The following is a 22,459-nucleotide window of genomic DNA, read 5'->3' on the forward strand; positions in this document are numbered from 1 at the left end:
GGAAATCCAGGGTGGAAAGGAGGAGTGTGCTGTCACATTATAGGGAGAGCAACTAGGGTAACGTAACAGTATGTATAAATTTTTGTATGAGAAACTAACTTAAACTGTAAACTTTCATTTAAAGCACAAAAAAAAAAAAAAGAAATTGTTGTGGAATGAGGTGTATCATTGCTGATGTCAGATGGATCCTGGCTGAAAGCAGAGAATGCCAGAAAGATGTTTACTTGTGTTTTATGGACTATGCTAAGGCATTCGACTGTACAGATCATAACAAATTATGGATAACATTTTGAAGAGTGAGAATTGCAGAACACTTAATTGTGCTCATGAGGAACCTGTATGTAGACCAAGAGTCAGTAATTTGAACAGAACAAAGGGATACTGCATGGTTTAAAGTCAGGAAAGGTGTGTGTCATGGTTGTATCCTTTCATCATACTTAGTTTGTATGCTGAGCACAGAATCCCGAGAAGCTTGACTCTGTGAGGGAGAACTGGAATCAGGATTGGAAGAAGGGTCATTACAAACCTGCGATGCTCAGATGACACAACCTTGCTTGTTGAATGCGAAGAGGAATTGAAGCACTTACTGACGATGATTATAGACCACAGCCTTCAGTATGGATTACACCTCAGCATAAAACAGAAATCCTCACAACTGGACCAAGAAGCAACATCATCATAAACGGAGAAAAGATTGAAGTTGTCAGAGATTTCATTTTACCTGGACCCACAATCAGTGCCCACGGAAACAGCAGTCACGAATTTAGACCGTGCGTTGCATCGGGCAAATCTGCAGCAAAAGACCACTTCAAAGTGTTAAAAGGCAAAGTTGTCACCATGAAGACTAAGGTGCTCCTGACCGAAGCCCTGTTGTTTTCAGTTGCCTCATATGCATGGGAAAGCTGGGCAATGAATTAGGAAGACCCAAGAAGAATTGATGCTTTTGAATTGGCAGAGAATATTGAATATACCATGGACTGCCAAAAGAACAAACAAATCTGTCTTGGAAGAAGTACAGCCAGAATGCTTCTTAGAAGCAACATGACAAAACTACGTCTCACACACGTGGGACATGTTATCAGGTGGAATCAGTCCCTGGAGAAGGGTGTCATGCTTGGTAATATAAAGGTTCAGCAAAAAAGAAGAAAACCCTCAACAAGATGGATAGACACATTGGCTGCAACATTGGGCGTAAATATAACAATTGCTAGGATAGCACAGGACCAGGCAGTGTTTCGCTCTGTTGTACATTGGTTGGTATAAGTTGGAACCGACTCAAAGGCAGCTAACAATAAGAACAACAGAGCCTTGGGATACCAGCCTGTTTGTGCAGGCATTTGGTCCTCCTTTGGCTGTGTGCAACAAAATAAAAACTGCCATTCTTCATTGTTTCCCAGTTGTTAATACCTCATTGTGACTTCAGCCAGTTCTTTATATTTTGTTGAGCGGTACAGTGAGTTTTATGGAAGAAGGTGAAATTGTTCAGAAGAAAGTGGTGATCTGAATTAGAGCATTTCTCTACTTTCTGGTATATTTTCTAGCTGTTCTAAATCATAAGGAGAGGAATAAGACTGCAGTTGGTCACAGTCAAACTGTGGAGAGATTCAGTGTTGGAAGTCTGTGAGACAGGATGCAATCAGTGAGGAAGTGAATGTAGTTAGTGAAGGGATGAGGCTGATGACTGTACCCTAGAGAGACAGTACTTGTGTGAAATCCCTATGAATTCTCAGATCTCCAGGATTGTCCGCCTCACCCTTCATTCTTGTACACATTGTAGTACATGGTACGCTGCTGATCCAGAATGTGTGGGATATTTTAGGGCTCCGTGGTCATTGAGGATGTGGCTGTGGTCTTTAGCCAAGAAGAGTGGGCTTTGCTGAATCTTGCTCAGAGGAAACTCTATAGAGATGTGATGCTGGAAACATTCAGAAACCTGGCCTCAGTAGGTAAGAATGGCATAATTTTTTTTCAAATTCCTTTAGTGAACAAAAATATTTTACTCATCCACTTTGCTCCAGTATGTGGGCTGAGGAATGGGAATAAATTGTTACAAACACACACACACACACACACACGGTCCCTTGATCTGTGGAGCTCACACATCCATGATCATAACGCTACATGTATTAAAGTGAGTTTTCATTTCTCTTGTGATTAAAAGCCCCAAGGCTCTTTAAGTGTTGTAAATGTAAACATTGGATTCAGGGGTCACTTTGTGGCACTGAGAGATTTATAGTTTGGGACCTTTTAGAGAGTTTTCCTGTGTTTATTACAAGTTTGACATGATTGCTTTGCTGCAGATAAAATCACACCTCTCCATCTCCAGAGACTCTAAAGAGTAAAATACTGGCTCAGTGTCAACGAACTGTTCATCCCTCTTCACTGTCTCCCCTCATGATACACATTTCTCCGTGACCACCATGTCAGCCGTACACATTTGTTTTCCTGCAGAAGCAAGGAAAGATCTGAGGACAGGAGAGAGAAAACTCCTTCAGGGCCACTGTGTTGGGGAGAACCGGAAAAGCAAGAATTTTTGAAGGAGCAGCCCTGCATGGAGGGAATTACATTTGAATCAGTCAGCTATAAAAAGTCTGTTTTGGGTTGAGTACATAACTTCACAGATACATGAGCTTACTTTTCTGACTTTAGCAATTCTCTCACACCTGTGGTCATGTAGATCCTTTTCCTCTTTTAGTGTTACACGTGTATTGTATCCAGAATTTTTCTACTTAGCTCTCCTGATTATACCTATTTATTTTATCATCACTGTCAATCCTCATGGGTGTATTTCCTAGTAAACTGCTTTTTAACCATTGTAAAAGTGCTGAAACAGCAAAATGTGGCTGTCATGGATTGAATTGTGTCCCCCCAAAATAACTGTCAACTTGGCTAGGTCACGATTCCCTTGTATTAATGTCTACCATTTTACATCCTGGTGTGATTTCCCTATGTGTTGTAAATCTTGTCACTATGATGAAATAAGACAGATTAGTGGCAGTTAAACTGATGAGATATAAAAAATTAATAGCGTCTTAAGCTAATCTCTTTGAGATATGAAGAGACAAGTGAGCGGAGAGACAGGGGGCCCTCCTACCACCAAGAAAGAGCGCTGGGAGCAGAGCATGTCCTTTGGACCTGAAGTTCCTGTGCCGAGATGCTCCCAGACCAAGGAAAGGCTGATTAAAGGACCTTCCTGCAGAGCTGACAGACAGTGAAAGCCTTCCCTTGGAGCCGGTGCCCTGAATTTGGGCTTCTAGCCTCCTGGACTGTGAGAGAATTAACTTCTCTTTGTTAAAGCCGTCCATTTGTGGTATTTCTGTTATAGCAGTACTAGATGACTAACACAGTGATGTAAGTCTTTCTTTGTTCACAGCAGCCTTTTTCTCCTAATCATTTGTTTCTTTTTTGTTTCATATGGTAAACCTTAACTTGAATTATTGAGTTAGTCTCTCGAAACCTTAATGATGGAGAGAAGTTATCCATTGAACATATAATGGTACAATTCATGAAGAATAACAGCTGGTCCTCCATGTTAGGAGAAATCTCCAAATCGCGTGGCAATAAAGATCAGCGTAAAAACCAGAGGAGACATTTGAGGTGAGTGTCATTCATGCAAGAGAAAACAGTGCCTAATGAGAAAGTCCTAATGTGCCATGACATTAAAATACACACGCACACACACACATATATTTAAATCTAGCTGTAAAATTGTGTGTTCAGAGAATTTTCACAGTGTAACATTTTTATAAATGTGAGTCAGATACTGAGTATTTGAAACATATTTCACTTGGACATCACCAGAAAGGCTCATATTAGAAAAACAATGACAGTAATGGTAGTATTTCTGATAGGTGATTTAGCCATGAAACTTAAGACAAGTTGGGAAAAAACCATTCACATTCACTGTGTGTTGTAATGGTGAAATGAGAGCAAATTTATTTCCAACAACATGTTGCCTATTTTTAACAGAAGTCATACAGTAGCAAATCTCTGTGAAAGTAATGAAGGCCATCAGTGTGGGAAAACCTTCAGCTGGATTCCAAATATCACTGTACTAAAAAGAAATTCTCCAGAAGTAAATCCTTTTGAATGCTATGAGTGTGAAAAAGCCTTCATGGATCACTCATCACAGAAGCATCCTACCAGATTTCATACTAGATGCAATACCTTTCAGTGTAAGGAATGTGGAACATCCTGCAGTTGTCCCTCTCACCTAAACACTCCTATGAGAATTCTTACTGGAAAGAAACCTCATAAATGTAAGGTATGTGGAAAGGACTGCATTTGTACCTCAATGCTTAAGAGTTCTGTGACAACACTCACTGGTGAGAAACACTATGAATATAACGAAGGTAGGAAACATTTCTGTAGTTTCTCATCCTTTTGGACACATTTGAGATGCCATAAGCATGAATGTAAAGAATGTTGCAAAACCTATGGTCATTCTTCATCCCTCATTTCAAATAAAAAATTTCATAACAGAGACATGCCTTATGAATGTAAGGAATGTGGGAAAGCCTTTAGTCAGTTCTCACACCTCACTGAACATACGGGAATTCACAGTGGAGAGCAACCTTATGAATGTAAGGAATATGGGAAAGCCCTCACTAAGCATGTAAGTACTCAGGGTGAAGAGAGGCCTAATGAATATAAGGAATGTGTAAAAGCTTTTAGTGATTCCTCAGCCCTCACTAAACATATAAGAACTTGCAGTGGAGAGAGGCTTTATGAATGTAATCAATGTGGGAAAGGCTTTATTCATGCCTCATCCCTCACTACACATATAAGAACTCACAGTGGAGAGAGGCCTTATGAATGTAAAGAATGTGGGAAAGCCTTTAGTCGTTCCTCTTCCCTCACTGTACATATAAGAAATCACAATGGAGAGAAACCTTATGAATGTAAGGAATGTGGAAAAGCTTTTAGTCGTTCGTCACTCCTCAATTCACATATAAGAACTCACAGTGGAGAGAGGCCTTATGAATGTAAGGAATGTGGGAAGGCCTTTAGTCAGGTCTCACATCTCACTAAACATATAAGAACTCACAGTGGAGAGAGGCCTTATGAATGTAAGCAATGTGGGAAAGCCTTTAATTGTTCATCACACCTCAGTTCGCATATAAAAACTCACAATAGAGAGAGGCCTTATGAATGTAAGCAATGTGGAAAAGCCTTTAGTCAGTCATCACACCTCACTACACATATAATAACTCACAAAGGGCAGAAACCTTATGAATGTAAGGAATGTGGGAAAGCCTTTAGTCTGGCCTCATCACTCACTAGACACATAAGAACCCACAGTGGAGTGACACCTTATGAATGTAAGCATTGTGGGAAAGCCTTTAGTCAGTCATCACACCTCACTACACATATAAGAACTCATAGTGGAGTGAGGCCTTATGAATGTAAGGAATGTGGGAAAGCCTTTAAACATACCTCGTCCCTCGCTACCCATATAAGAACTCATAGTGGAGTAAGGCCTTATAAATGTAAGGAATGTGGGAAATCCTTTAGTTGTTACTCACATCTCACTTCACACACAAAAACTCACAGTGGAGAGAGGCCTTATAAATGTGAGGAATGTTGGAAAACCTTTAGTCAGACCTCATCCTTAACAAAACATGTAAGGACTCACAGTGGAGAGAAACCTTACGAATGTAAGGAATGTGGGAAAGCCTTTAGTTGTTCCTCATCCCTCACTACACATAAAAGAACGCACAGTGGAGAGAAACCTTATGAATGTAAGGAATGTGGGAAAGCCTTTAGTCAGAGTTCACACCTTACTTCACATATAAGAACTCACAGTGGATAGACTGTTCTATGTCAAAAGTGGGATGTGTCATTTTTACTGCTGTAATTTCAAACATCAAATTTCCCACAGTCTTCAATAAAAGAATAAAGTTTCTCAGTGAGTGAGAAAGCAATACAAACTCAAAGAAAGGGTATTAGAGCTGTTTTATGCCTTTGGGAGAAATAACAGTTTTATTCTAACTGCAGTCCTGTCATCATTAGCATTTCTTATTTTCTCAGTCCAAGCTAAATTTTACCATTTTTAAAGTCTTCGACTTTTAGAAATAAGGCTGCAGGGAATAGCTTTGAGAAAATGTGGTTGTATATTTTTTAATGTTTTTATTGATGTTATTTTGCATACAATAAAATACAGTAATCTTGTATTTAGCTTAAGAGTGTTTTGTTTCCATACTTATTGCTTTTCTTTCATATTGTAAAGTTAACTATTTTACCCTGTAATTAGTTACTTTCTCTTAGGGTGAAACTTCGAGACTGTACAAATAGTCTGTTTTCCTTCATACTTTGGCCTATGAATTTTAGGATCCATTGATAATTATTACCTATGATTATTATTATTATGCTGTTTATGGTATTTTCTGTCCCAGTCATTTGTTCTATGTTTATTAATTGGAATTCTACAGGAAATAGCTTTTCTTTCTCTCCCCTTTATTTATTATATTGTCTGTAATCAGTCCTATAGGGTCGCTATGAGTCGGAATCGACCCGACGGCACTGGGTGGGGTTTTATAATACTATAGGTTAATGCATATTACTTTTTTTGTTTTCTTGCTCAGATTGCCCCAGAGTTCCCTTAAGTAGGTTCCTGTATTTTTGACATGTCCCCATTATAATTTGTACATTACTTTCTGCCAGTGTTTGAGGCTCATCTTGTCCTTTTCCTGCGTGAGCCCTGAAATCAGACTTTTCTCCAAGAAATGCTGGTTACTTTTATTAGAGAGTGATATTTAAAAACGAAGATCTGGGCATTAGATATGCTCGTTGCTACTGCGTCCTCAGTGTGGAAAGAGCTAGGAAATAATGTGTGTGAGTATATACATACAGAGACACATGTTTATACCTATTTCTGTATGTATATATTTTAAAAACCATAAGATCATTCCCATATCTCTGGTTCCTTTCCATCAACACAGGGTTCTTAGCCTGTCCCCTTACTTTATTATGTCACTCCTTTCTCTAATAGTAATACTGCTGGTTCTCATTATCCACAAGATATTATTTCCTGAATCTTAGAATATAATTGAAGTAGCTTCATAATTGCTAAATTGGTCTTTGTTTGAGGTTCTGGAGCTTCGAAGTGTAGCTAAGGTGAATGAGTGAGAGTGGGTAAGATCAAAGGGATCACCTGGTGCCCTGATGCTAACTTCGAGGCATAATTTAGCTTATTTTATCATGCAGGAGTGGCCAATAAAAGTCCAGAAGCAAGAGGCTTAAGGGAGCTTCCCAGTTGGTGAGAAACATCCATCCATATGTTGGGTAGCATGTCCTGGCGACATGGAAGCTCTGCACTGGAATCCTCCCAGACCTCATTCTATGCATCTCTTCATTTGTGTCCTTTTTGTTACATTAAAGCTGTTATTGTAAGGATGGCCTTTTTGAGAACTCTCTGGGTCGTTCAAGTAAATTATTGAACCAGAAAGAGGCTCAGAAGTAAGGGGGCTGGGGATCTCTGATCTTGAGACTGGTATTCTAAGGGGCTGGGGAAACCCACAGACTTTTAGACAGCTGATCAGAAGTTGGTGTCTGCCCATTTAGCAGTCTGAGGGACGCTGTCCTTTTAACTTGTGAGGTCTGGCCTAACCGCAGGTGGCTAGAGTCAGGGAGACCTCTGCGTGGGTGGCAGGTGTCAGAACTAAACGAGGACAGGAATCTGAGATTTCCACATGATACAGTTGGCCTGTGAAGTGGGATTTCTTAGTCTCCTTGGCATGGATAGTAAGTACTTGGAGTCGTTAAGCTCCATCTGACCGTAAAAATGATTTCTCAACTACTGTATTACGTTTGGTGGAATTTTAGTGAGGTTTGGAAAATGAGTTAAATCAGACTGATGTCTGTATGCGTGACATCTGTACGTAGTAAGGACTTAATAAATAATTTTTAACAAATGAGTGAGTTAATCAATACATTTAGAGGCAATCAGGCAGGGGCTTCCTCAATTTCCTGCATCTCCTTGCAAAAGTTTCTGCTCCCACACCCATCCACACCTCCATACTATCCATCTCAGTGGAAAATTTGGCCCTTTGCATCAGCTGTGGGCCCCCTCACTTCTTTTCTCATCCATCACACCATCAATCATTTATTTTATCTCTGGTGTCTTCAATATCTTCTATCTCCTGACTACTTGCCCTTGGTATCAAATCTCTCCAAACTTATTGAACCCTCCTCTAGCTGTGTTGCAGCTCTTTCACAATCTTTGTGTTTAAGCTTCTTTGAAAAGGTGCTGCAGTCACCCATGTTCTTGGCTTCAACCACCAACCCAATCAACTGCCACATGCCCACATTTCCAGCAGAGATCTTTCCCAGACTTAAGCCCCAAATATCCTATAATCACTACAATCAGTTCCAAAGAGTTTATCTTGTTATAGTTGTATCTTTAGCCACTTCATTACTGCCAGCAGAATGTTGGTTTTTCCATGCAGCATCGAATTATATCACTGTCCTGCTTAACATCTGTATCTCCACCTCACCTGTCTAAAATGCATTTTCCTCTCTGTTCTTTAGTTTTACATTAAGACTGCTCTGTGAGGTCACCACTTCTAGGAATCCTTCTATCATCACCCCAACTGCCCTTTCTCTGTACTGTCCTGGTACTCTTCTTTGGCCCCTAGTATAGCCCTGATTGTGCTCTGTCTCAGAGCTTCTTGGTATAGAGCTTATGATTGTTTGTGTCTGCTGCTCTCTGTGCCTGCCACACAAAAAAAAAAAAAAAATTTTTTTTTTTTTTTGCCACACAGTAGGCCCTCAAACACTTGAAGCAAAGAATGGATGGGTGAACTAATTACTTATGATACATCGATTCATCTTGTGTCACCATCACAAAGAAAAGAGCCCATCACAGAGCAGGCAGTCCTTCAGTAAATGCGGGATAGGTGAAATTAAAAAGGTAATGTTGAAATGGAATTTTCAGATGATTGGTATAAGTGGAATGAAAGAAGAGTGATCCTGCAGGTAACTGTCAGAGGTCTTTCTCAGAAACAGAATGTGTTTTCTTTTTTTCTTTCTTCCGTGAGGTCCCCCCATTTTCATCACAATTCCAGGTAAAGAGAATCCTAGGAATACAATGGTGGAAATGTTGGTGCTTGTTGTTGTTGTTGTTAGGTGCCATCGAGTTGGCTCCAACTCATAGCAACCCTATGCACAACAGAACGAAACACTGCCCGGTCCTGCGACACCCTTACAATTGTTGTTATGCTTGAGCCCATTGTTGCAGCCACTGTGTCAACCCACCTCATTGAGGGTCTTCCTGTTTTCCACTGACCCTGTACTTTGCCAAGCATGATGTCCTTCTCCAGGGACTGATCCCTCCTGACAACATGTCCAAAGTATGTAAGACGCAGTCTCGCCATCCTTGCCTCTAAGGAGCATTCTGGTTGTACTTCTTCCAGGAAAGATTTATTCGTTTTTCTGGCACTCCATGGTATACTCAACATTCTTCACCAACACCACAATTCAAAGGCATCAATTCTTCTTCGGTCTTCCTTATTCATTGTCCAGCTTTCACATGCATATGGTGCAATTGAAAATACCATGGCTTGGGTCAGGTGCACCTTAGTCTTCAAGGTGACATCTTTGCTCTTCAACACTTTGAAGAGGTCCTTTGCAGCAGATTTGCCCAATGCAATGCGTCTTTTGATTTCTTGATTGCTGCTTCCATGGGTGTTGATTGTGGATCCAAGTAAAATGAAATCCTTGACAACTTCAACCTTTTCTCTGTTTATCATGATGTTGCTCATTGGTCCAGTTGTGAGAATTTTTGTTTTCTTTATGTTGAGGTGCAATCCGTACTGAAGGCTGTGGTCTTTGATCTTCATAAGAAAGTGCTTCAAGTCTCTTCACTTTCAGCAAGCAAGGTTGTGTCATCTGCATAACGCAGGTTGTTAATGAGTCTTCCTCCAATCCTGATGCCCCGTTCTTTTTCGTATAGTCCAGCTTCTTGGATTATTTGCTCAGCATACACATTGAATAGGTATGGTGAAAGAATACAACCCTGGCGTACACCTTTCCTGACTTTAAACCAATCAGTATCCCTTTGTTCTGTCTGAACAACTGCCTCTTGATCTATGTAAAGGTTCCTCACGAGCATGATTAAGTGTTCTGGAATTCCCATTCTTGGCAACGTTATTCATAATTTGTTATGATCCACACAGTCGAATGCCTTTGCATAGTCAATAAAACACAGGTAAACATGGTTCTGGTATTCTCTGCTTTCAGTCAGGATCCATCTGACATCAGCAATGGATATCCCTGGTTCCACGTCCTCTTCTGAAACCAGCCTGAATTTCTGGCAGTTCCCTGTTGATATACCACTGCAGCCGTTTTTGAATGATCTTCAGCAGAGTTTTGCTTGCATGTGATATTAATGATATTGTTCTATAATTTTCCACATTTGGTTGGATCACCCTTCTTGGGAATAGGCATAAATATGGATCTCTTCCGGTCAGTTGACCAGGAAGCTGTCTTCCACATTTCTTGGCATAGACGAGTGAGCACCTCCAGCACTGCATCCGTTTGTTGAAACACCTCAATTGATATTCCATCAATTCCTGGAGGCTTGTTGGTGCTTATCAGGGCTCAGTCTTGTCAAATGGCTGATTTTATTTTCTGTAAGCAAGTAATTGAAGATGGTAGGGTCTCTTGTTTTTGAATTTATATTAGCGCAGACTTATCTAGAAATCTCCCCCATCAAACCTATATCTGCCCACTACAGGTAAACATCTTTCTGGTATTCTCTGCTTTCAGCCAGGATCCATCTGATATCAACAATGATATTTCTAGTTCCACATCCTTTTCTGAATCCAGCTTAAATTTCTGGCAGTCCCCTGTTGATGTACTGCTGCAGCTGCTTTTGAATGATCTTTAGCAAAATTTTACTTCTGTGTGATATAAGTAATATTGTTCGAGAATTTCTCCATTTGTGAAGTTCAACTACTGAGGCCGTCCTCGGGGGTCCAGGTCCATCCTGATCATGTTGGTGCCAGTTAGATGGGACTATACATATAACATGCTTATGGGCCACGAAGGGGATTGGACATTTTGCTAATAATACAGATAAGGAGCATGGCACCCTTGTGGGGATAGAGCCATGCAGATAAGGTGTATGGAACCCTGACAAGGGGACTGTTCAGTTTTGATATTCTGGTTGGCTTAAAATGAGCCCCTCCAAAGGTGGAAATGGGTGACTCACTAACACCAAGAAGAAGACAGGAGCAGAGTATGTCTTTTGAACCTGAGGTCCCTGTGTTGGGAATCTCCTAGACCCAGGAGACAGAGAGTTGCAGCATGGAAGAAAGGGAGAGATGGCCGTGAGAAGCAGCAGGAGAGAACGGTGGCAGCAGGACCAGAAGGTGGCATGGTGGGCTTCTGAGCCCACGGAGGGAGAGAGCTGAGTGCCTGCCAGTAGAAGGCTCCCTGGCAGAGTGGAATGCCTCTGGGCATTTGTCTATCAAGCCTGACTTGCTGACCCACGGAGCTAGAGAACTGAGTGTCTTCAGGCCGAGTTTTACTGGTAGAGTGGTGTGACTCTGGGCATTATCGGCAGAGCTAAAAGAACTTAAAGAACTTGGTTACGCTTGCCTAAGCAGGGCAGAGGCTGGGCCAGCCTGAGAGTCCAGAGGGCCCAAGAATCCTAACTGAAGAACTATATCCTGAGTTTTCCTGATCAAGAACTGTAACCTGTTACTTCCCTAATAAACTCTGTATTTGTGAGTATTGTCTGTCAGTTCTGTGTGGCCATTGCAATGAATCATTGAACCCAGGAGAAAAGTAGACAGGGCTGTGGGAGGGACAGTTGGTGTCAGAACTGGTAAAGATGGTGGAGAGAGGTGGTATGTCCAACCTTTGCCTCGTAGGAATCAGCCTTGGGTGGCTGATGCTGATAATGATTGTTCTTCTCTCCTGTGAAGTTAGAGGAGGTCAGACGCCTCTGCCACATCATTTTTACACCAGGCCAGACGGAGAGTCCAGGGGCAGGTGACCTGGGTCCGGCCACAACCCGTATGGACCCACTTGTAGGATGAACCTTCCAAAAATGTTTCAGAGGAGAGCACAGGCCTGGACTGGCAGGAAAGGCCTGGCTGTGGTGAAACCATGTACTGGGTGGGTCTCCCCCCAGTTTTCTAACTCTCTCCAGAAGAGAACCAGCCTGAACCAGCCAGTGAGGTTTGGGGAGGCTGTCCTGCCCAGGCCGTGGCCCCAGGGTGGGTCATGGTCTTAGTAGGCACCTCCCGGAAACATTTTTAATTCCTCTTCTGGTGGTAGGATCCAGACTCAGTCAAAGAGAGAGGCCCAAGGGGGGCGCCCCAGGCAGTGCCTTTATTCCTCATGTGTTGGAAGGCCTTCTACTAGAAGTTTGCCAAGTCCCCATCCAGAATCTCAGATCAGTCTCGGTAGAACAGGGAAGTCCAGGTAGTCTGCCCTGGCCTAGCCTTGGTCCTGTGTGGGTCCTGTTTGATGGGTTCACCTCTTGAAAATATTTCCAAGTCTCCTTCTGAATGGGAGAACTGGGTAGCCATGGAGGAGGTGCAGGGAGATCGTGTCCCTAACTGGATCTAGTTGTAGGAGCCCCTAAACTATTTGTTAGTGCCCCTTCACTGGTGTGGACAGGCCAGGGCCAGCCAGGGAGGTCCAGGGCTGGTGGTCCAGTCTTAGAAGGCACCCACCAAAAACGTTTCTAATCTCCAGTGGTGTGGACCAGACTGGATGGGCTGGTGTGGCTTGGGGAGTGTGATCATGGCTTGACTGACTCCCTCTTGTACTCTGGTCATTGTATTCTTATTCTTTCACCCTGGGAGTTGACATCAGCCCAGGACAGCAGGGAACCTGGGTGTCTGGGCACCAGGCTGGTGTTGGTCCTGCTTGGGTGCCAGTCTTTAAGAGAGTTTGGGAAAAGATTTCTAAGTCCTTCTCACTAGGCTAGGACTGGTCCAGGCCAGAGCCAATGGTTGTGGAGGGTGCCTGGACCTGCCCATGGCCCTGTGTGGGACCAGATTGAGGATGTGGCTGCTGAATGTTTTCTAAATCCCCTATAGGGGGAGCAGACCCAAGCCGATCAGGGAGACCTGGAAAGGTGTCCCAGGTACACACAATGATACGCTTAGGGCCTGGGCATTGGATGCGCTCCCTGAAGACATCTCTGAGTTCCCCTGTGAAGGCCAAGACCAGCCTGGCCAGCCATGGAGGCCATGGTGCTGCTTAGGGCCCTGTCTCCGGAAGTGCACCCTGAGAAGGTGGGGAGTGGTCAGGGCCAGGAAGTGAGCCAAGAAAGGGCATCCTCGACACAGCCATGTTTCTGAGTTTGCATCGGTCGTCACACACACTTCTAGAAAAAGTTTCCCAGTCCCGTCTGAAGATGACCACAGGCCTGGGCTGAGTAGAAACACCTTAGGAGGACCCCCCAGACTGGCCACTACCTCTGTGGGGCCCAGTTGCTGCATGTAACCCCTACAAAATTTTCAATCTCCTGTTAGAGGAAAATATCAGTCCTAGTCATCCAGAGAGGCCCAGGGAGGGGGCTCTGGCCCCAGCCACCATCCCATGTGGACCCCATTAGCCACATGTGTCTTCCCGAAATGTTTCTCAGTCCCTGTCTAGGGTGACAAGGGATGCCCTTAGAGGGCAATCTTGTGTGGGGCTTAAAACCATATGTGAGTCTCTAAATTGTTTTAAGTCCTCCGGAGGGGGAGACTGATCTGGGATGGCCAGGGAGGGCTGTGGAGGGTGCTCCCACCAGGCCAGTCTCACGTGGGGCCTGGTCATCAGGGGCATCTTCCAGAAATTATTTCTATGTCCCTTTTGGCCGAGGCCAGAGACAGCCTAGACCAGCATGACACCCCCTACTGCTATGGGACAGTCAGTGCACTGTGCAGTGAGACAGGGACAAGGCTGTCCTCTGGGGTCCAGGTCTGTCCCAGTCATGCCAGTTGTCGGGCGTCACCTGGCAGCCACTTTTGTATTCCCAGAGCTCTGGTGGCCTCGTCGTGGGATGGGATTTGGCTGTGGAGACCAAATCAAGAGTTCCAGGAGGCCACCAGTGATCCAGCAGGGTAGTCCTGGCCACGACCTGCGCCAGTTAGAACGGATTCTCTTGAGAGGTCACTGTAGCTAGAGATGAGAGCAAGCACCTGGGAGCTGAGTGGGCAGGATGATGGCCCAGAGGTTCCCACATGGAATCATTCTAATGGGGCCATGACAGGCCATGACTGGCCAGGAGCAGCTAGGGAGCCCGTGAGGGTGCCCCACACCCAGCCGGCACGAGTCTAGTCCCACATGGTGCACAGTTGCCAGGTTTGCTCTCTGAAAGTGTTTCCAAGGCCCCTTCTGAAGAGGGGAGCTTGTCCCAGGCTGCCAGGGAAAGTGAGCTAGGGGCACCCTGTGCCCAGCTGCAGTTCCCATAGGAGGCACCCCCCAAAACGTTCATTAAGACCCCTTCCAGTGGTGGGGCCATTTGGGCCAAACAGGTCAGGGGTGGGCATCTTGGACCTGGCCATGGTCTCAGATAGCCTTGGCTGTCCAAAGCACCTGCTGGAAACAATTCCCATTCCCCTGAGGGTGGGGCTGGCCCTCACTGGTCAGGGACGTCCAAGTAGGTGCTCTGGGTCATGTTTCATTCAGTGTGGCTCTCACTGGTCAGGGACGTCCGAGTGGGTGCTCTGGGTCGTGTTTCATTCAGTGTGGCTCTCACTGGTCAGGGACGTCAGAGTGGGTGCTCTGGGTCGTGTTTCATTCAGTGTGGACCTTCCACAGTGTTTTCTAAGCCCTCTTTGGGAGCTGAATCCTTAGTAGGCTGGACAGGGAGGCCTGCTGGTGAAGAATATTGAATATACCATGGACTGCCAAAAGAAAGAACAAATCTATCCTGGAAGACGTACAGCCAGAGTGTTCCTTAGTAGCAAGGATAGCGAGACTTCGTCTCACATACCTTGGATGTGTTATCAGCAGGGACCAGTCCCTGGAGAAGTACATCATGCTTGGTAAAGTAGAGGGTTAGCCACGAAGAGGAAGCCCCTCAACAAGATGGATTGACACAGCGGCTACAACAATGGGCTCAGGCATAAAAACTGTACAATGGTGAAAGATCGGGTAGTGTTTCGTTATGTTGAACATGAGTTGGAAACAACTCAACAGCAACGACAACAACACAAACTTTAACAACAGCATAAAATGAATGAATAGATGACGAAGTAAAATTGTGGTATATTCATGCATTGGAATAAAACACAACGACAAAAAAAAAGCAAAAACAAATTACTGCTATGTGTAACAACATAGATAAAATCTCACAGACATTATGTTGATTAGATGAAGTCAAACACAATACTTCATATATTATTATTCAGATTATATGAAGTCAAAGATTGGGCAAATCTTATCTCTGGCAACAACAGTCAGAACACTGGTCACTCTCAGGGTGAATATCATCTGGGAAAAGGGCACGAGGGATCTTATGTGCCTTAAAATCTGCCTAAGTTGACCTTAGAGGAGTTATATGAATGTATATCCTGATGTAAAAATTCATGGCGTTGTACAGTTAAGATTTGTACACATTATGCACTTTATTACATGCACGTATATATGAGAAAAAAGTACAGACTGCTTATAATTATCATTTTTAAAGGGACTTCACCTTTTACCTACTGGCCCTCAGAACACCTGGTACCTTTCTGCCTCTCACCCTGGAACACTCTTCTCCTGAGGGTCCTCAGCACTTGGAGAGGTCAGGCTGGGTTAGCGCACTCTGCATCCCGCTCCTAGGGAAAGAGACGTGATATGGAAGAGACGACAAACCATGAAACAGAAGCCAAATTAGAGACTTGAACAATAACAAGGATGAGGAAGTATTTATGAGAAGCAAAGAAAGTATTCCCCTAAAGAACGTGGTACATTTTTTTTTCAAATGGCCAAATATGTAAATACCAACTTTCTCTGCTCCCAAGGGTATCTTTGATTACTGACATCTGCCTTTAGTTCATATACACATTTAAGAAAACCTAGGATTTTCCGTATAAAGGAAATAAGGACAGCCGTGGTCAGATCGCATATAAAAGAGGGAACCATTGAGCCCCACGGCACTAGTCAGAGCCCTCCAGGTTCGCGCACGGAGCCCGTTCCCTGAGGCACCAAGCGCCCCCGCGACCGGAAGCGGGATAGCGTGTCCACGAATGGGCAGCCGCGGCCCGTCGCCCCCCGCTCCGGCTAGAAGTCAGTGCCGTTCTGTTTCCGGTCCGCCGGCTCCCCTCCGGGCGACCCGCGGGCCCCCGTCCCGGCTCTGAGGGCGCGGCTCCCGCTCCCCTCGCCACCCCGGTCTCTCCGTCTCCGCCGCTTCCTGCGCGACCCCGGGCCCGCGGGCGCCGCTGCTTTCCGGAGGCCGAGGCGGTGGGGACCCGCGTCTCTCGCCGCCTTCCCGGGTGAGAGCGTGGGCATCGTCGCCGCGCGCAGGTGAGCTTCTCGGAGCAGCGGCGGCGGCGTCCCCGGGGGGCTGTGAGGAGCGGGGCTCGTCGGCCTGAGTCTAGATGCTCCGCTCCCCGCGCTCCCCGGGCTTCTCTGTTCTCGTCGTGACCGTGCGGCCTCCGCCGGGCTCTTCGGCCTCCTGGGCCGGCGCCCAGACACGCGCGGCCGCAGACGGACGGACAGACACAGACACGCGCGGCCGCAGACGGACGGACAGACAGACAGAGACACAGACGGACAGACACAGACAGACACGCCCGGCCACAGACGGACAGAGACACAGAGGGACAGACAGACACAGACACGCCCACAGACAGACACACAGAGAGACACAGACAGACACGCGCGGCCGCAGACGGACAGACAGACAGAGACACACAGAGAGACACAGACGGACAGACAGACACGCGCGGCCGCAGACGGACAGACACACAGACGGACACGCGCGGCCGCAGACGGACAGACAGACACAGACGGACAGACACGCGCGGCCGCAGACGGACAGACAGACACGCCCACAGACAGACACGCAGACACGCGCGGCTGCAGACGGACAGAGACACACAGACGGAGACACACAGGCAGACACACACAGCCACAGACGGACAGAGATGCACACACGCCCGCAGACGGAGACACACAGATGCGCGGCTGCAGACGGACAGACAGACACACAGAGACAGACGGAGACACACAGACAGACACGCACAGCTACAGGCGGACAGACAGACACACAGAGACAGATGCGCGGCCACAGACGGACAGACAGACACACACACGCCCACAGACACACAGACACAGACACGCACAGCCACAGACGGACAGACAGACACACACGCCCACGGACAGACAGACACAGACACACACACGCCCACAGACAGACACAGAGACACAGACGGACAGACACAGACACACATGCCCACAGACACACACACAGAGACAGACAGACACGCATGGCCACAGATGGACAGACACACAGACATGCCCACAGACGGACACACAGACACAGACACGTCCACAGACACACAGACAGACACGCCCACAGACACAGACACACAGACACAGACACGCATGCCCACAGACACACACACGCCCACAGACACACAGAGACACAGACACACACGCCCACAGACACACAGAGACACAGACACACACGCCCACAGACAGACACAGACACGCCCACAGACAGACACATAGACACAGACACGCCCACAGACAGACACGTGCGCCCACAGACGGACAGACACACACACGCCCACAGACACAGTCCTTCTAGTCTCACTCAGACCATTAAGTCTGGTCTTTTTAAGACAATTTGGGGTCTGCATCCCACTGCTCTCCTGCTCCCTCAGGGGTTCTCTGTTGTGTTCCCTGTCAGGTCAGTCACCGGTTGTAGCTGGGCACCGTTTAGTTCTTCTGGTCTCAGGCTGATGTAGTCTCTGGTTTATGTGGCCCTTTCTGTCTCTTGGGCTCATAATTACCTTGTGTCTTTGGTGTTCTTCATTCTCCTCTGCTCCAGGTGGGTTGAGACCAATTGATGCATCTTAGATGGCCCCAGAAGCCACTCTCCAAAATGGGATGCAGAATGTTTTCTTAATAGATTTTATTATGCTGGTTGACTTAGGTGTCCCCTGAAACCATGATCCCCAGACCCCCCACCCCTGCTATGCTGCCCTTGTAAGTGTTCAGTGTATTCAGGAAACTTCTTTGCTTTTTAGTCCAGTTGTGCTGACCTTTCCTGTATTGTGTGTTGTCTTTCCCTTCACCTAAAATAGTTCTTGTCTACTATCTAGTTAGTGGAAACCCCCCCTCCCCCACCTCCATCATTATAACCATCAAAGAATATTTCCTTCTGAGTTTAAACCATTTCTTGAGTTCTTCAGGCAGGACTTCTTTGGAGTATTGCTGGTCATACAAAAATGGAGATTATGGTGAAGAATATGTCCGCAGTTCTTTAATAGTTATAGGTATTGAAGACAGGTGAAGAATACAGAAACATGAGTTGGAACTAGGACGTACATTTAGGACCTTATTTATCCCAATTTCAGGTGGAAAGTATTTAGTAAGAGGCATGTTTCAAGGAATTTCTTTGGCTGTAAGGCAGAGATTTTTATTGTGATTGTATGAGAAACAATACGGCCAATCCTAGTTGGTCTGACGTAAAATGTGATGTTGCTGAGCAAGCTTAGTAGAGGCGATGAGGGATGTGTAGAGATGGCACAGCCAGTGTGTGTCATCTGTGCTGGACTGGATGCTGGTGACTGAGCTACAGTGCTTGCTACCGAAGTACCACACTTATTAAAAGGTTGACGACTTCTTGGAGCAAAGCCCATGCATGTCCCCAGTGTCAGAAAGTGAATAATAGGAGTGAGGGGAAAATGGGAGGCACCTGTAATGAAAGCAATTAAAATACTTCAGCATATCCTAGAGGGTCAACCACAGTACAGTGTTGCCAAAAGTACCTCATCTATTGTACTAATTATTTTACAAAGTAAGAGTCAAGTAAGGAGTCCCCAGGTGGTGGAAAAAGTTAAGATCACTAGCTGAAAGTTTGGCAGTTTGAACCCACCCAGATATCCCTTGGAAGACAGGCCTGGTGATTTGCTTTTCAAAGGTCACAGCATTGAAAACCCTATGGGGCAAATTTAATGTGTCTACATGTAAGTGTCCTGTTTGGGAAATTGTAGGGAACTCCAGTCCCCTTAGCGTAAGTTCTTTTCATGTTATCATTTCATGCAATTTTTGTGTGAGTGTGTGTTTGTGGTACCTTTTCATATTTCAATTATTTTTACATGTACAATTCCATAACATAATTAGTTTCACTTTGGTGTGCAAACATCACCTAGTTTGTAAGTTTTTCCGTCTCCCTTAGCAGAAACTCAGTGCCTCATAAGCACTGACTACCTGTCTCAGTTACCTACTGCTGCTGTAACAGAAATACCACAAGTAGATGGCTTTAATAAACAGAAATGTATTCTCTCATAGTCTACGAGGCCAGAAGTCTGCATTTAGGGCACCAGTTCTTCTGGGTCTGATGCTGCATTTTTCTGCCGCTGCTCCTTGCCATCTGCACTGTCTCTGGTGTTTGGGCTCTCCTCACTCCTGCTGAGTCCTCACCAGAATGTCTTTGACATTCGTAATTCCACCAACAGTCTCCTCAAGGCAATCTTCCAGCGTCTACCCATTTACACTTTCAAAACTGCTTCCGTATTTTAGGTACCTGTTAGAGCAGTCTCCCGCTCTCCTGGTACCAGATTCTATCTTAGTTATCTAGTGCTGCCATAACAGAAATACCACAAGTGGGTGCCTTTAACAAACGGAAATTTATCCTCTCACAGTCTAGGGGGCTAGCAGCCCAAATTCAGGATGCCAGCTTGCACGAAAGGCTTTCTGTCGCGGCTGATTCTGGGGGAAGATCTTTGTCATCAATCTTCCCTCGGCCTAGGAGCTTCTCAGAGCAGGCACCTGTGGTCCAAACGATGTGCTCCAATCCCGGCGATTCTTTCTTGGTAATTTGAGGACCTTCTCCTCTCTGCTCGATTCTCTTCTTTATATCTCAAAAGAAACAGACTGAAGGCACAATGTAATCTTGTAGATTGAGTCCTGCTTCCTTAGCATAACCGTGTCTAATCCTGCCTAATTAACATCATCTTATCTTAAAAAAAAAAAAAATTTTTTGTTTTTTTATCTTTACAACAAGAACATTTATTTCTCAGCTGCTTGTTACTGTTGTCAGGTGCCATCAGTTCAGTTCCGACTCGGTGACCCTATCTGTGTACAAGGGCACAAAACACTGCCTGGTCCTGCGCCATTCTCTCAGTCGTCGTTATGGTTCAGCCCATCGTTGCAGCCACTCTGTCAGTCCTCGTGGAGGGTCTTCCTGTATTTCTCTGACCTACCTTACCGAGCATGATGTCCTTCTCCAGGGACTGACCCCCACTGATAAGACGTCCAAAGTATGTGAGACAGAGTCTCGACATCCTGCTTTCTAAGGCGCATTCTGGCTGTACTACTGCCAGGACAGATTTGTTCTTTTAGCAGGCCCTGGTATATTTAACATGCTTTGCCAGCGTTGTAACTCAGAGGCCATCAGTTCTTCAGTGTTCTGTGTTCATTTTCCAGCCTTCATATGCGTAGGAGGTGCTTGAAAATGCCATAGCTTGGGTCAAGGGCACCTTATTCTTCAAGAGGACGTCTTTGCTTTTGAACACTTCAAAGAGGTCTAAGAGGTCTTTTGCAGCAGATTTGCCCAATGTAATGTGTCATTTGATATCTTCACTGCTGCTTCCATGGGTGTTGATTGTGGGTCCAAGTAAAATGAAATCCTTGAGAACTTCAGTCATTTCCCCATTTATCATGATGTTTCTTTCTTGTCCAGTTGTGAGGATTTTTGTTTTCTTTATGTTGAGGTGCAATCCGTACTGAAGGCTGTGGTCTTTGGTCTTCATCAGTAAGTGCTTCAAGTCCTCTTCACTTTCAGCAAGCAAGGTTGTGTCATCTGCATATTGCAGGTTGTTAATAAGTCTTCCTCAAATCCTGATTTTGTATTCTTCGTATAGTCCAGCTTCTTGGATTATTTGCTCAGCATACAGATTGAATAAGTGTGTGAAATAATACAGCCCTGAAGCACAACTTTCCTGGCTTTAAACCACACAGTATTCCCTTGTTGTGTTCGAATGACTGCCTCTTGACCTATGTCCAGGTTCTTCATGAGCACAATTAAGTGTCCTGGAACTCCCGTTCTCTGCAGTGTTATCCATAATTTGTAATGATCCACACAGTCGAATACCTTTGCGTAGTCAGTGAAGCCCCGGTAGACATCTTCCGGGTATTGTATGCTTTCAGCCAGGATCCTTCTGACATCAGCAGCGATGTCCCTGCTTCCACGTCCTCTCCCGTGTCTGCCGTGACCTCCTGGCAGTCCCCTGTTGCTGTGCTGCTGCAGCTGCTTTTCAGCAACCTTCTACTGGATTTTACTTGTGTGTGACATTGATGTTGTTCAGCCATTCCTGCAGTCGATCGGGTCACCTTTCTGGGGAGCAGGCGCACACGTGCATCTCTCCCTGTCGCTCGGGTCACCTTTCTGGGGCGCGGGCGCACACGTGGGTCTCTTCCTGTCGGTCGGGTCACCTTTCTGGGGAGCGGGCGCACACATGGGTCTCTTCCTGTCGCTCGGGTCACCTTTCTGGGGAGCGGGCGCACACGTGGGTCTCTTCCTGTCGCTCGGGTCACCTTTCTGGGGCGCGGGCGCACACGTGGGTCTCTTCCTGTCGGTCGGGTCACCTTTCTGGGGAGCGGGTGCACACATGGGTCTCTTCCTGTCGCTCGGGTCACCTTTCTGGGGAGCGGGCGCACACGTGGGTCTCTTCCTGTCTCTCGGGTCACCTTTCTGGGGAGCGGGCGCACACGTGGGTCTCTTCCTGTCGCTCGGGTCACCTTTCTGGGGAGCGGGCGCACACGTGGGTCGCTTCCTGTCGGTCGGGTCACCTTTCTGGGGAGCGGGCGCACACGTGGGTCTCTTCCTGTCGCTCGGGTCACCTTTCTGGGGAGCGGGCGCACACGTGGGTCTCTTCCTGTTGGTTGGCCAGGAAGCTGTCTTCCACGTTCCTTCGCGTAGATGAGCCAGCACTCCCAGCACCGCATCCGTTTGTCGAAACATCTCAGTCGGTGTCCCGTCAGTTCCTGGGGCCTTGTTTTCGCCATTGTCTGCAGTGCAGCTGAACTTCTTCCCTCAGCACCATCGGTTCCAGAGCATACGCCATCTCCTGAAATGGATGGACATCGACCAGCCCTTTTTGATACAGTGACTCCGTGTGTTCCTTCCATCTACTCTTGATGCTTCCTGCGTCATTTAATATTTCCCCTGTAGAATTCTTCAGTATTGCAACTTCATTTTTTTTCAGCTTGAGAAATGCTTGGTGTGTTCTTCTGGTTTTCTAACTCCAGGTCTTTGCACATATCATCATAATACTTTACTTTGTTTTCT

General features: G+C 45.9%; 1 protein-coding gene across 10 annotated transcripts in view; it reads left to right on the forward strand.

Annotated features, from left to right (window-relative positions):
- Window positions 1-12,055, forward strand: part of LOC100661960 (zinc finger protein 883-like) — a 42,986-nt gene extending 30,931 nt beyond the window's left edge. For 3 of the 10 annotated variants that reach the window (XM_064280154.1, XM_064280152.1, XM_064280153.1), the window contains 3 exons: window positions 1,820-1,946; window positions 3,447-3,597; window positions 3,970-7,198. In XM_064280154.1, the coding sequence (XP_064136224.1) occupies window positions 1,820-1,946; window positions 3,447-3,597; window positions 3,970-5,812 (2,121 nt within the window). In that variant the 3' untranslated portion in view covers window positions 5,813-7,198. The other 7 variants (XR_010321155.1, XR_010321154.1, XR_010321153.1 and 4 more) reach the window with 7 other exon arrangements.
- Window positions 12,056-22,459: the final 10,404 nt, after the last annotated feature.

This window comes from Loxodonta africana, chromosome 3 (assembly GCF_030014295.1).
Source record: "Loxodonta africana isolate mLoxAfr1 chromosome 3, mLoxAfr1.hap2, whole genome shotgun sequence".
In the NCBI taxonomy this organism is placed as follows: Eukaryota; Metazoa; Chordata; class Mammalia; order Proboscidea; family Elephantidae; genus Loxodonta; species Loxodonta africana.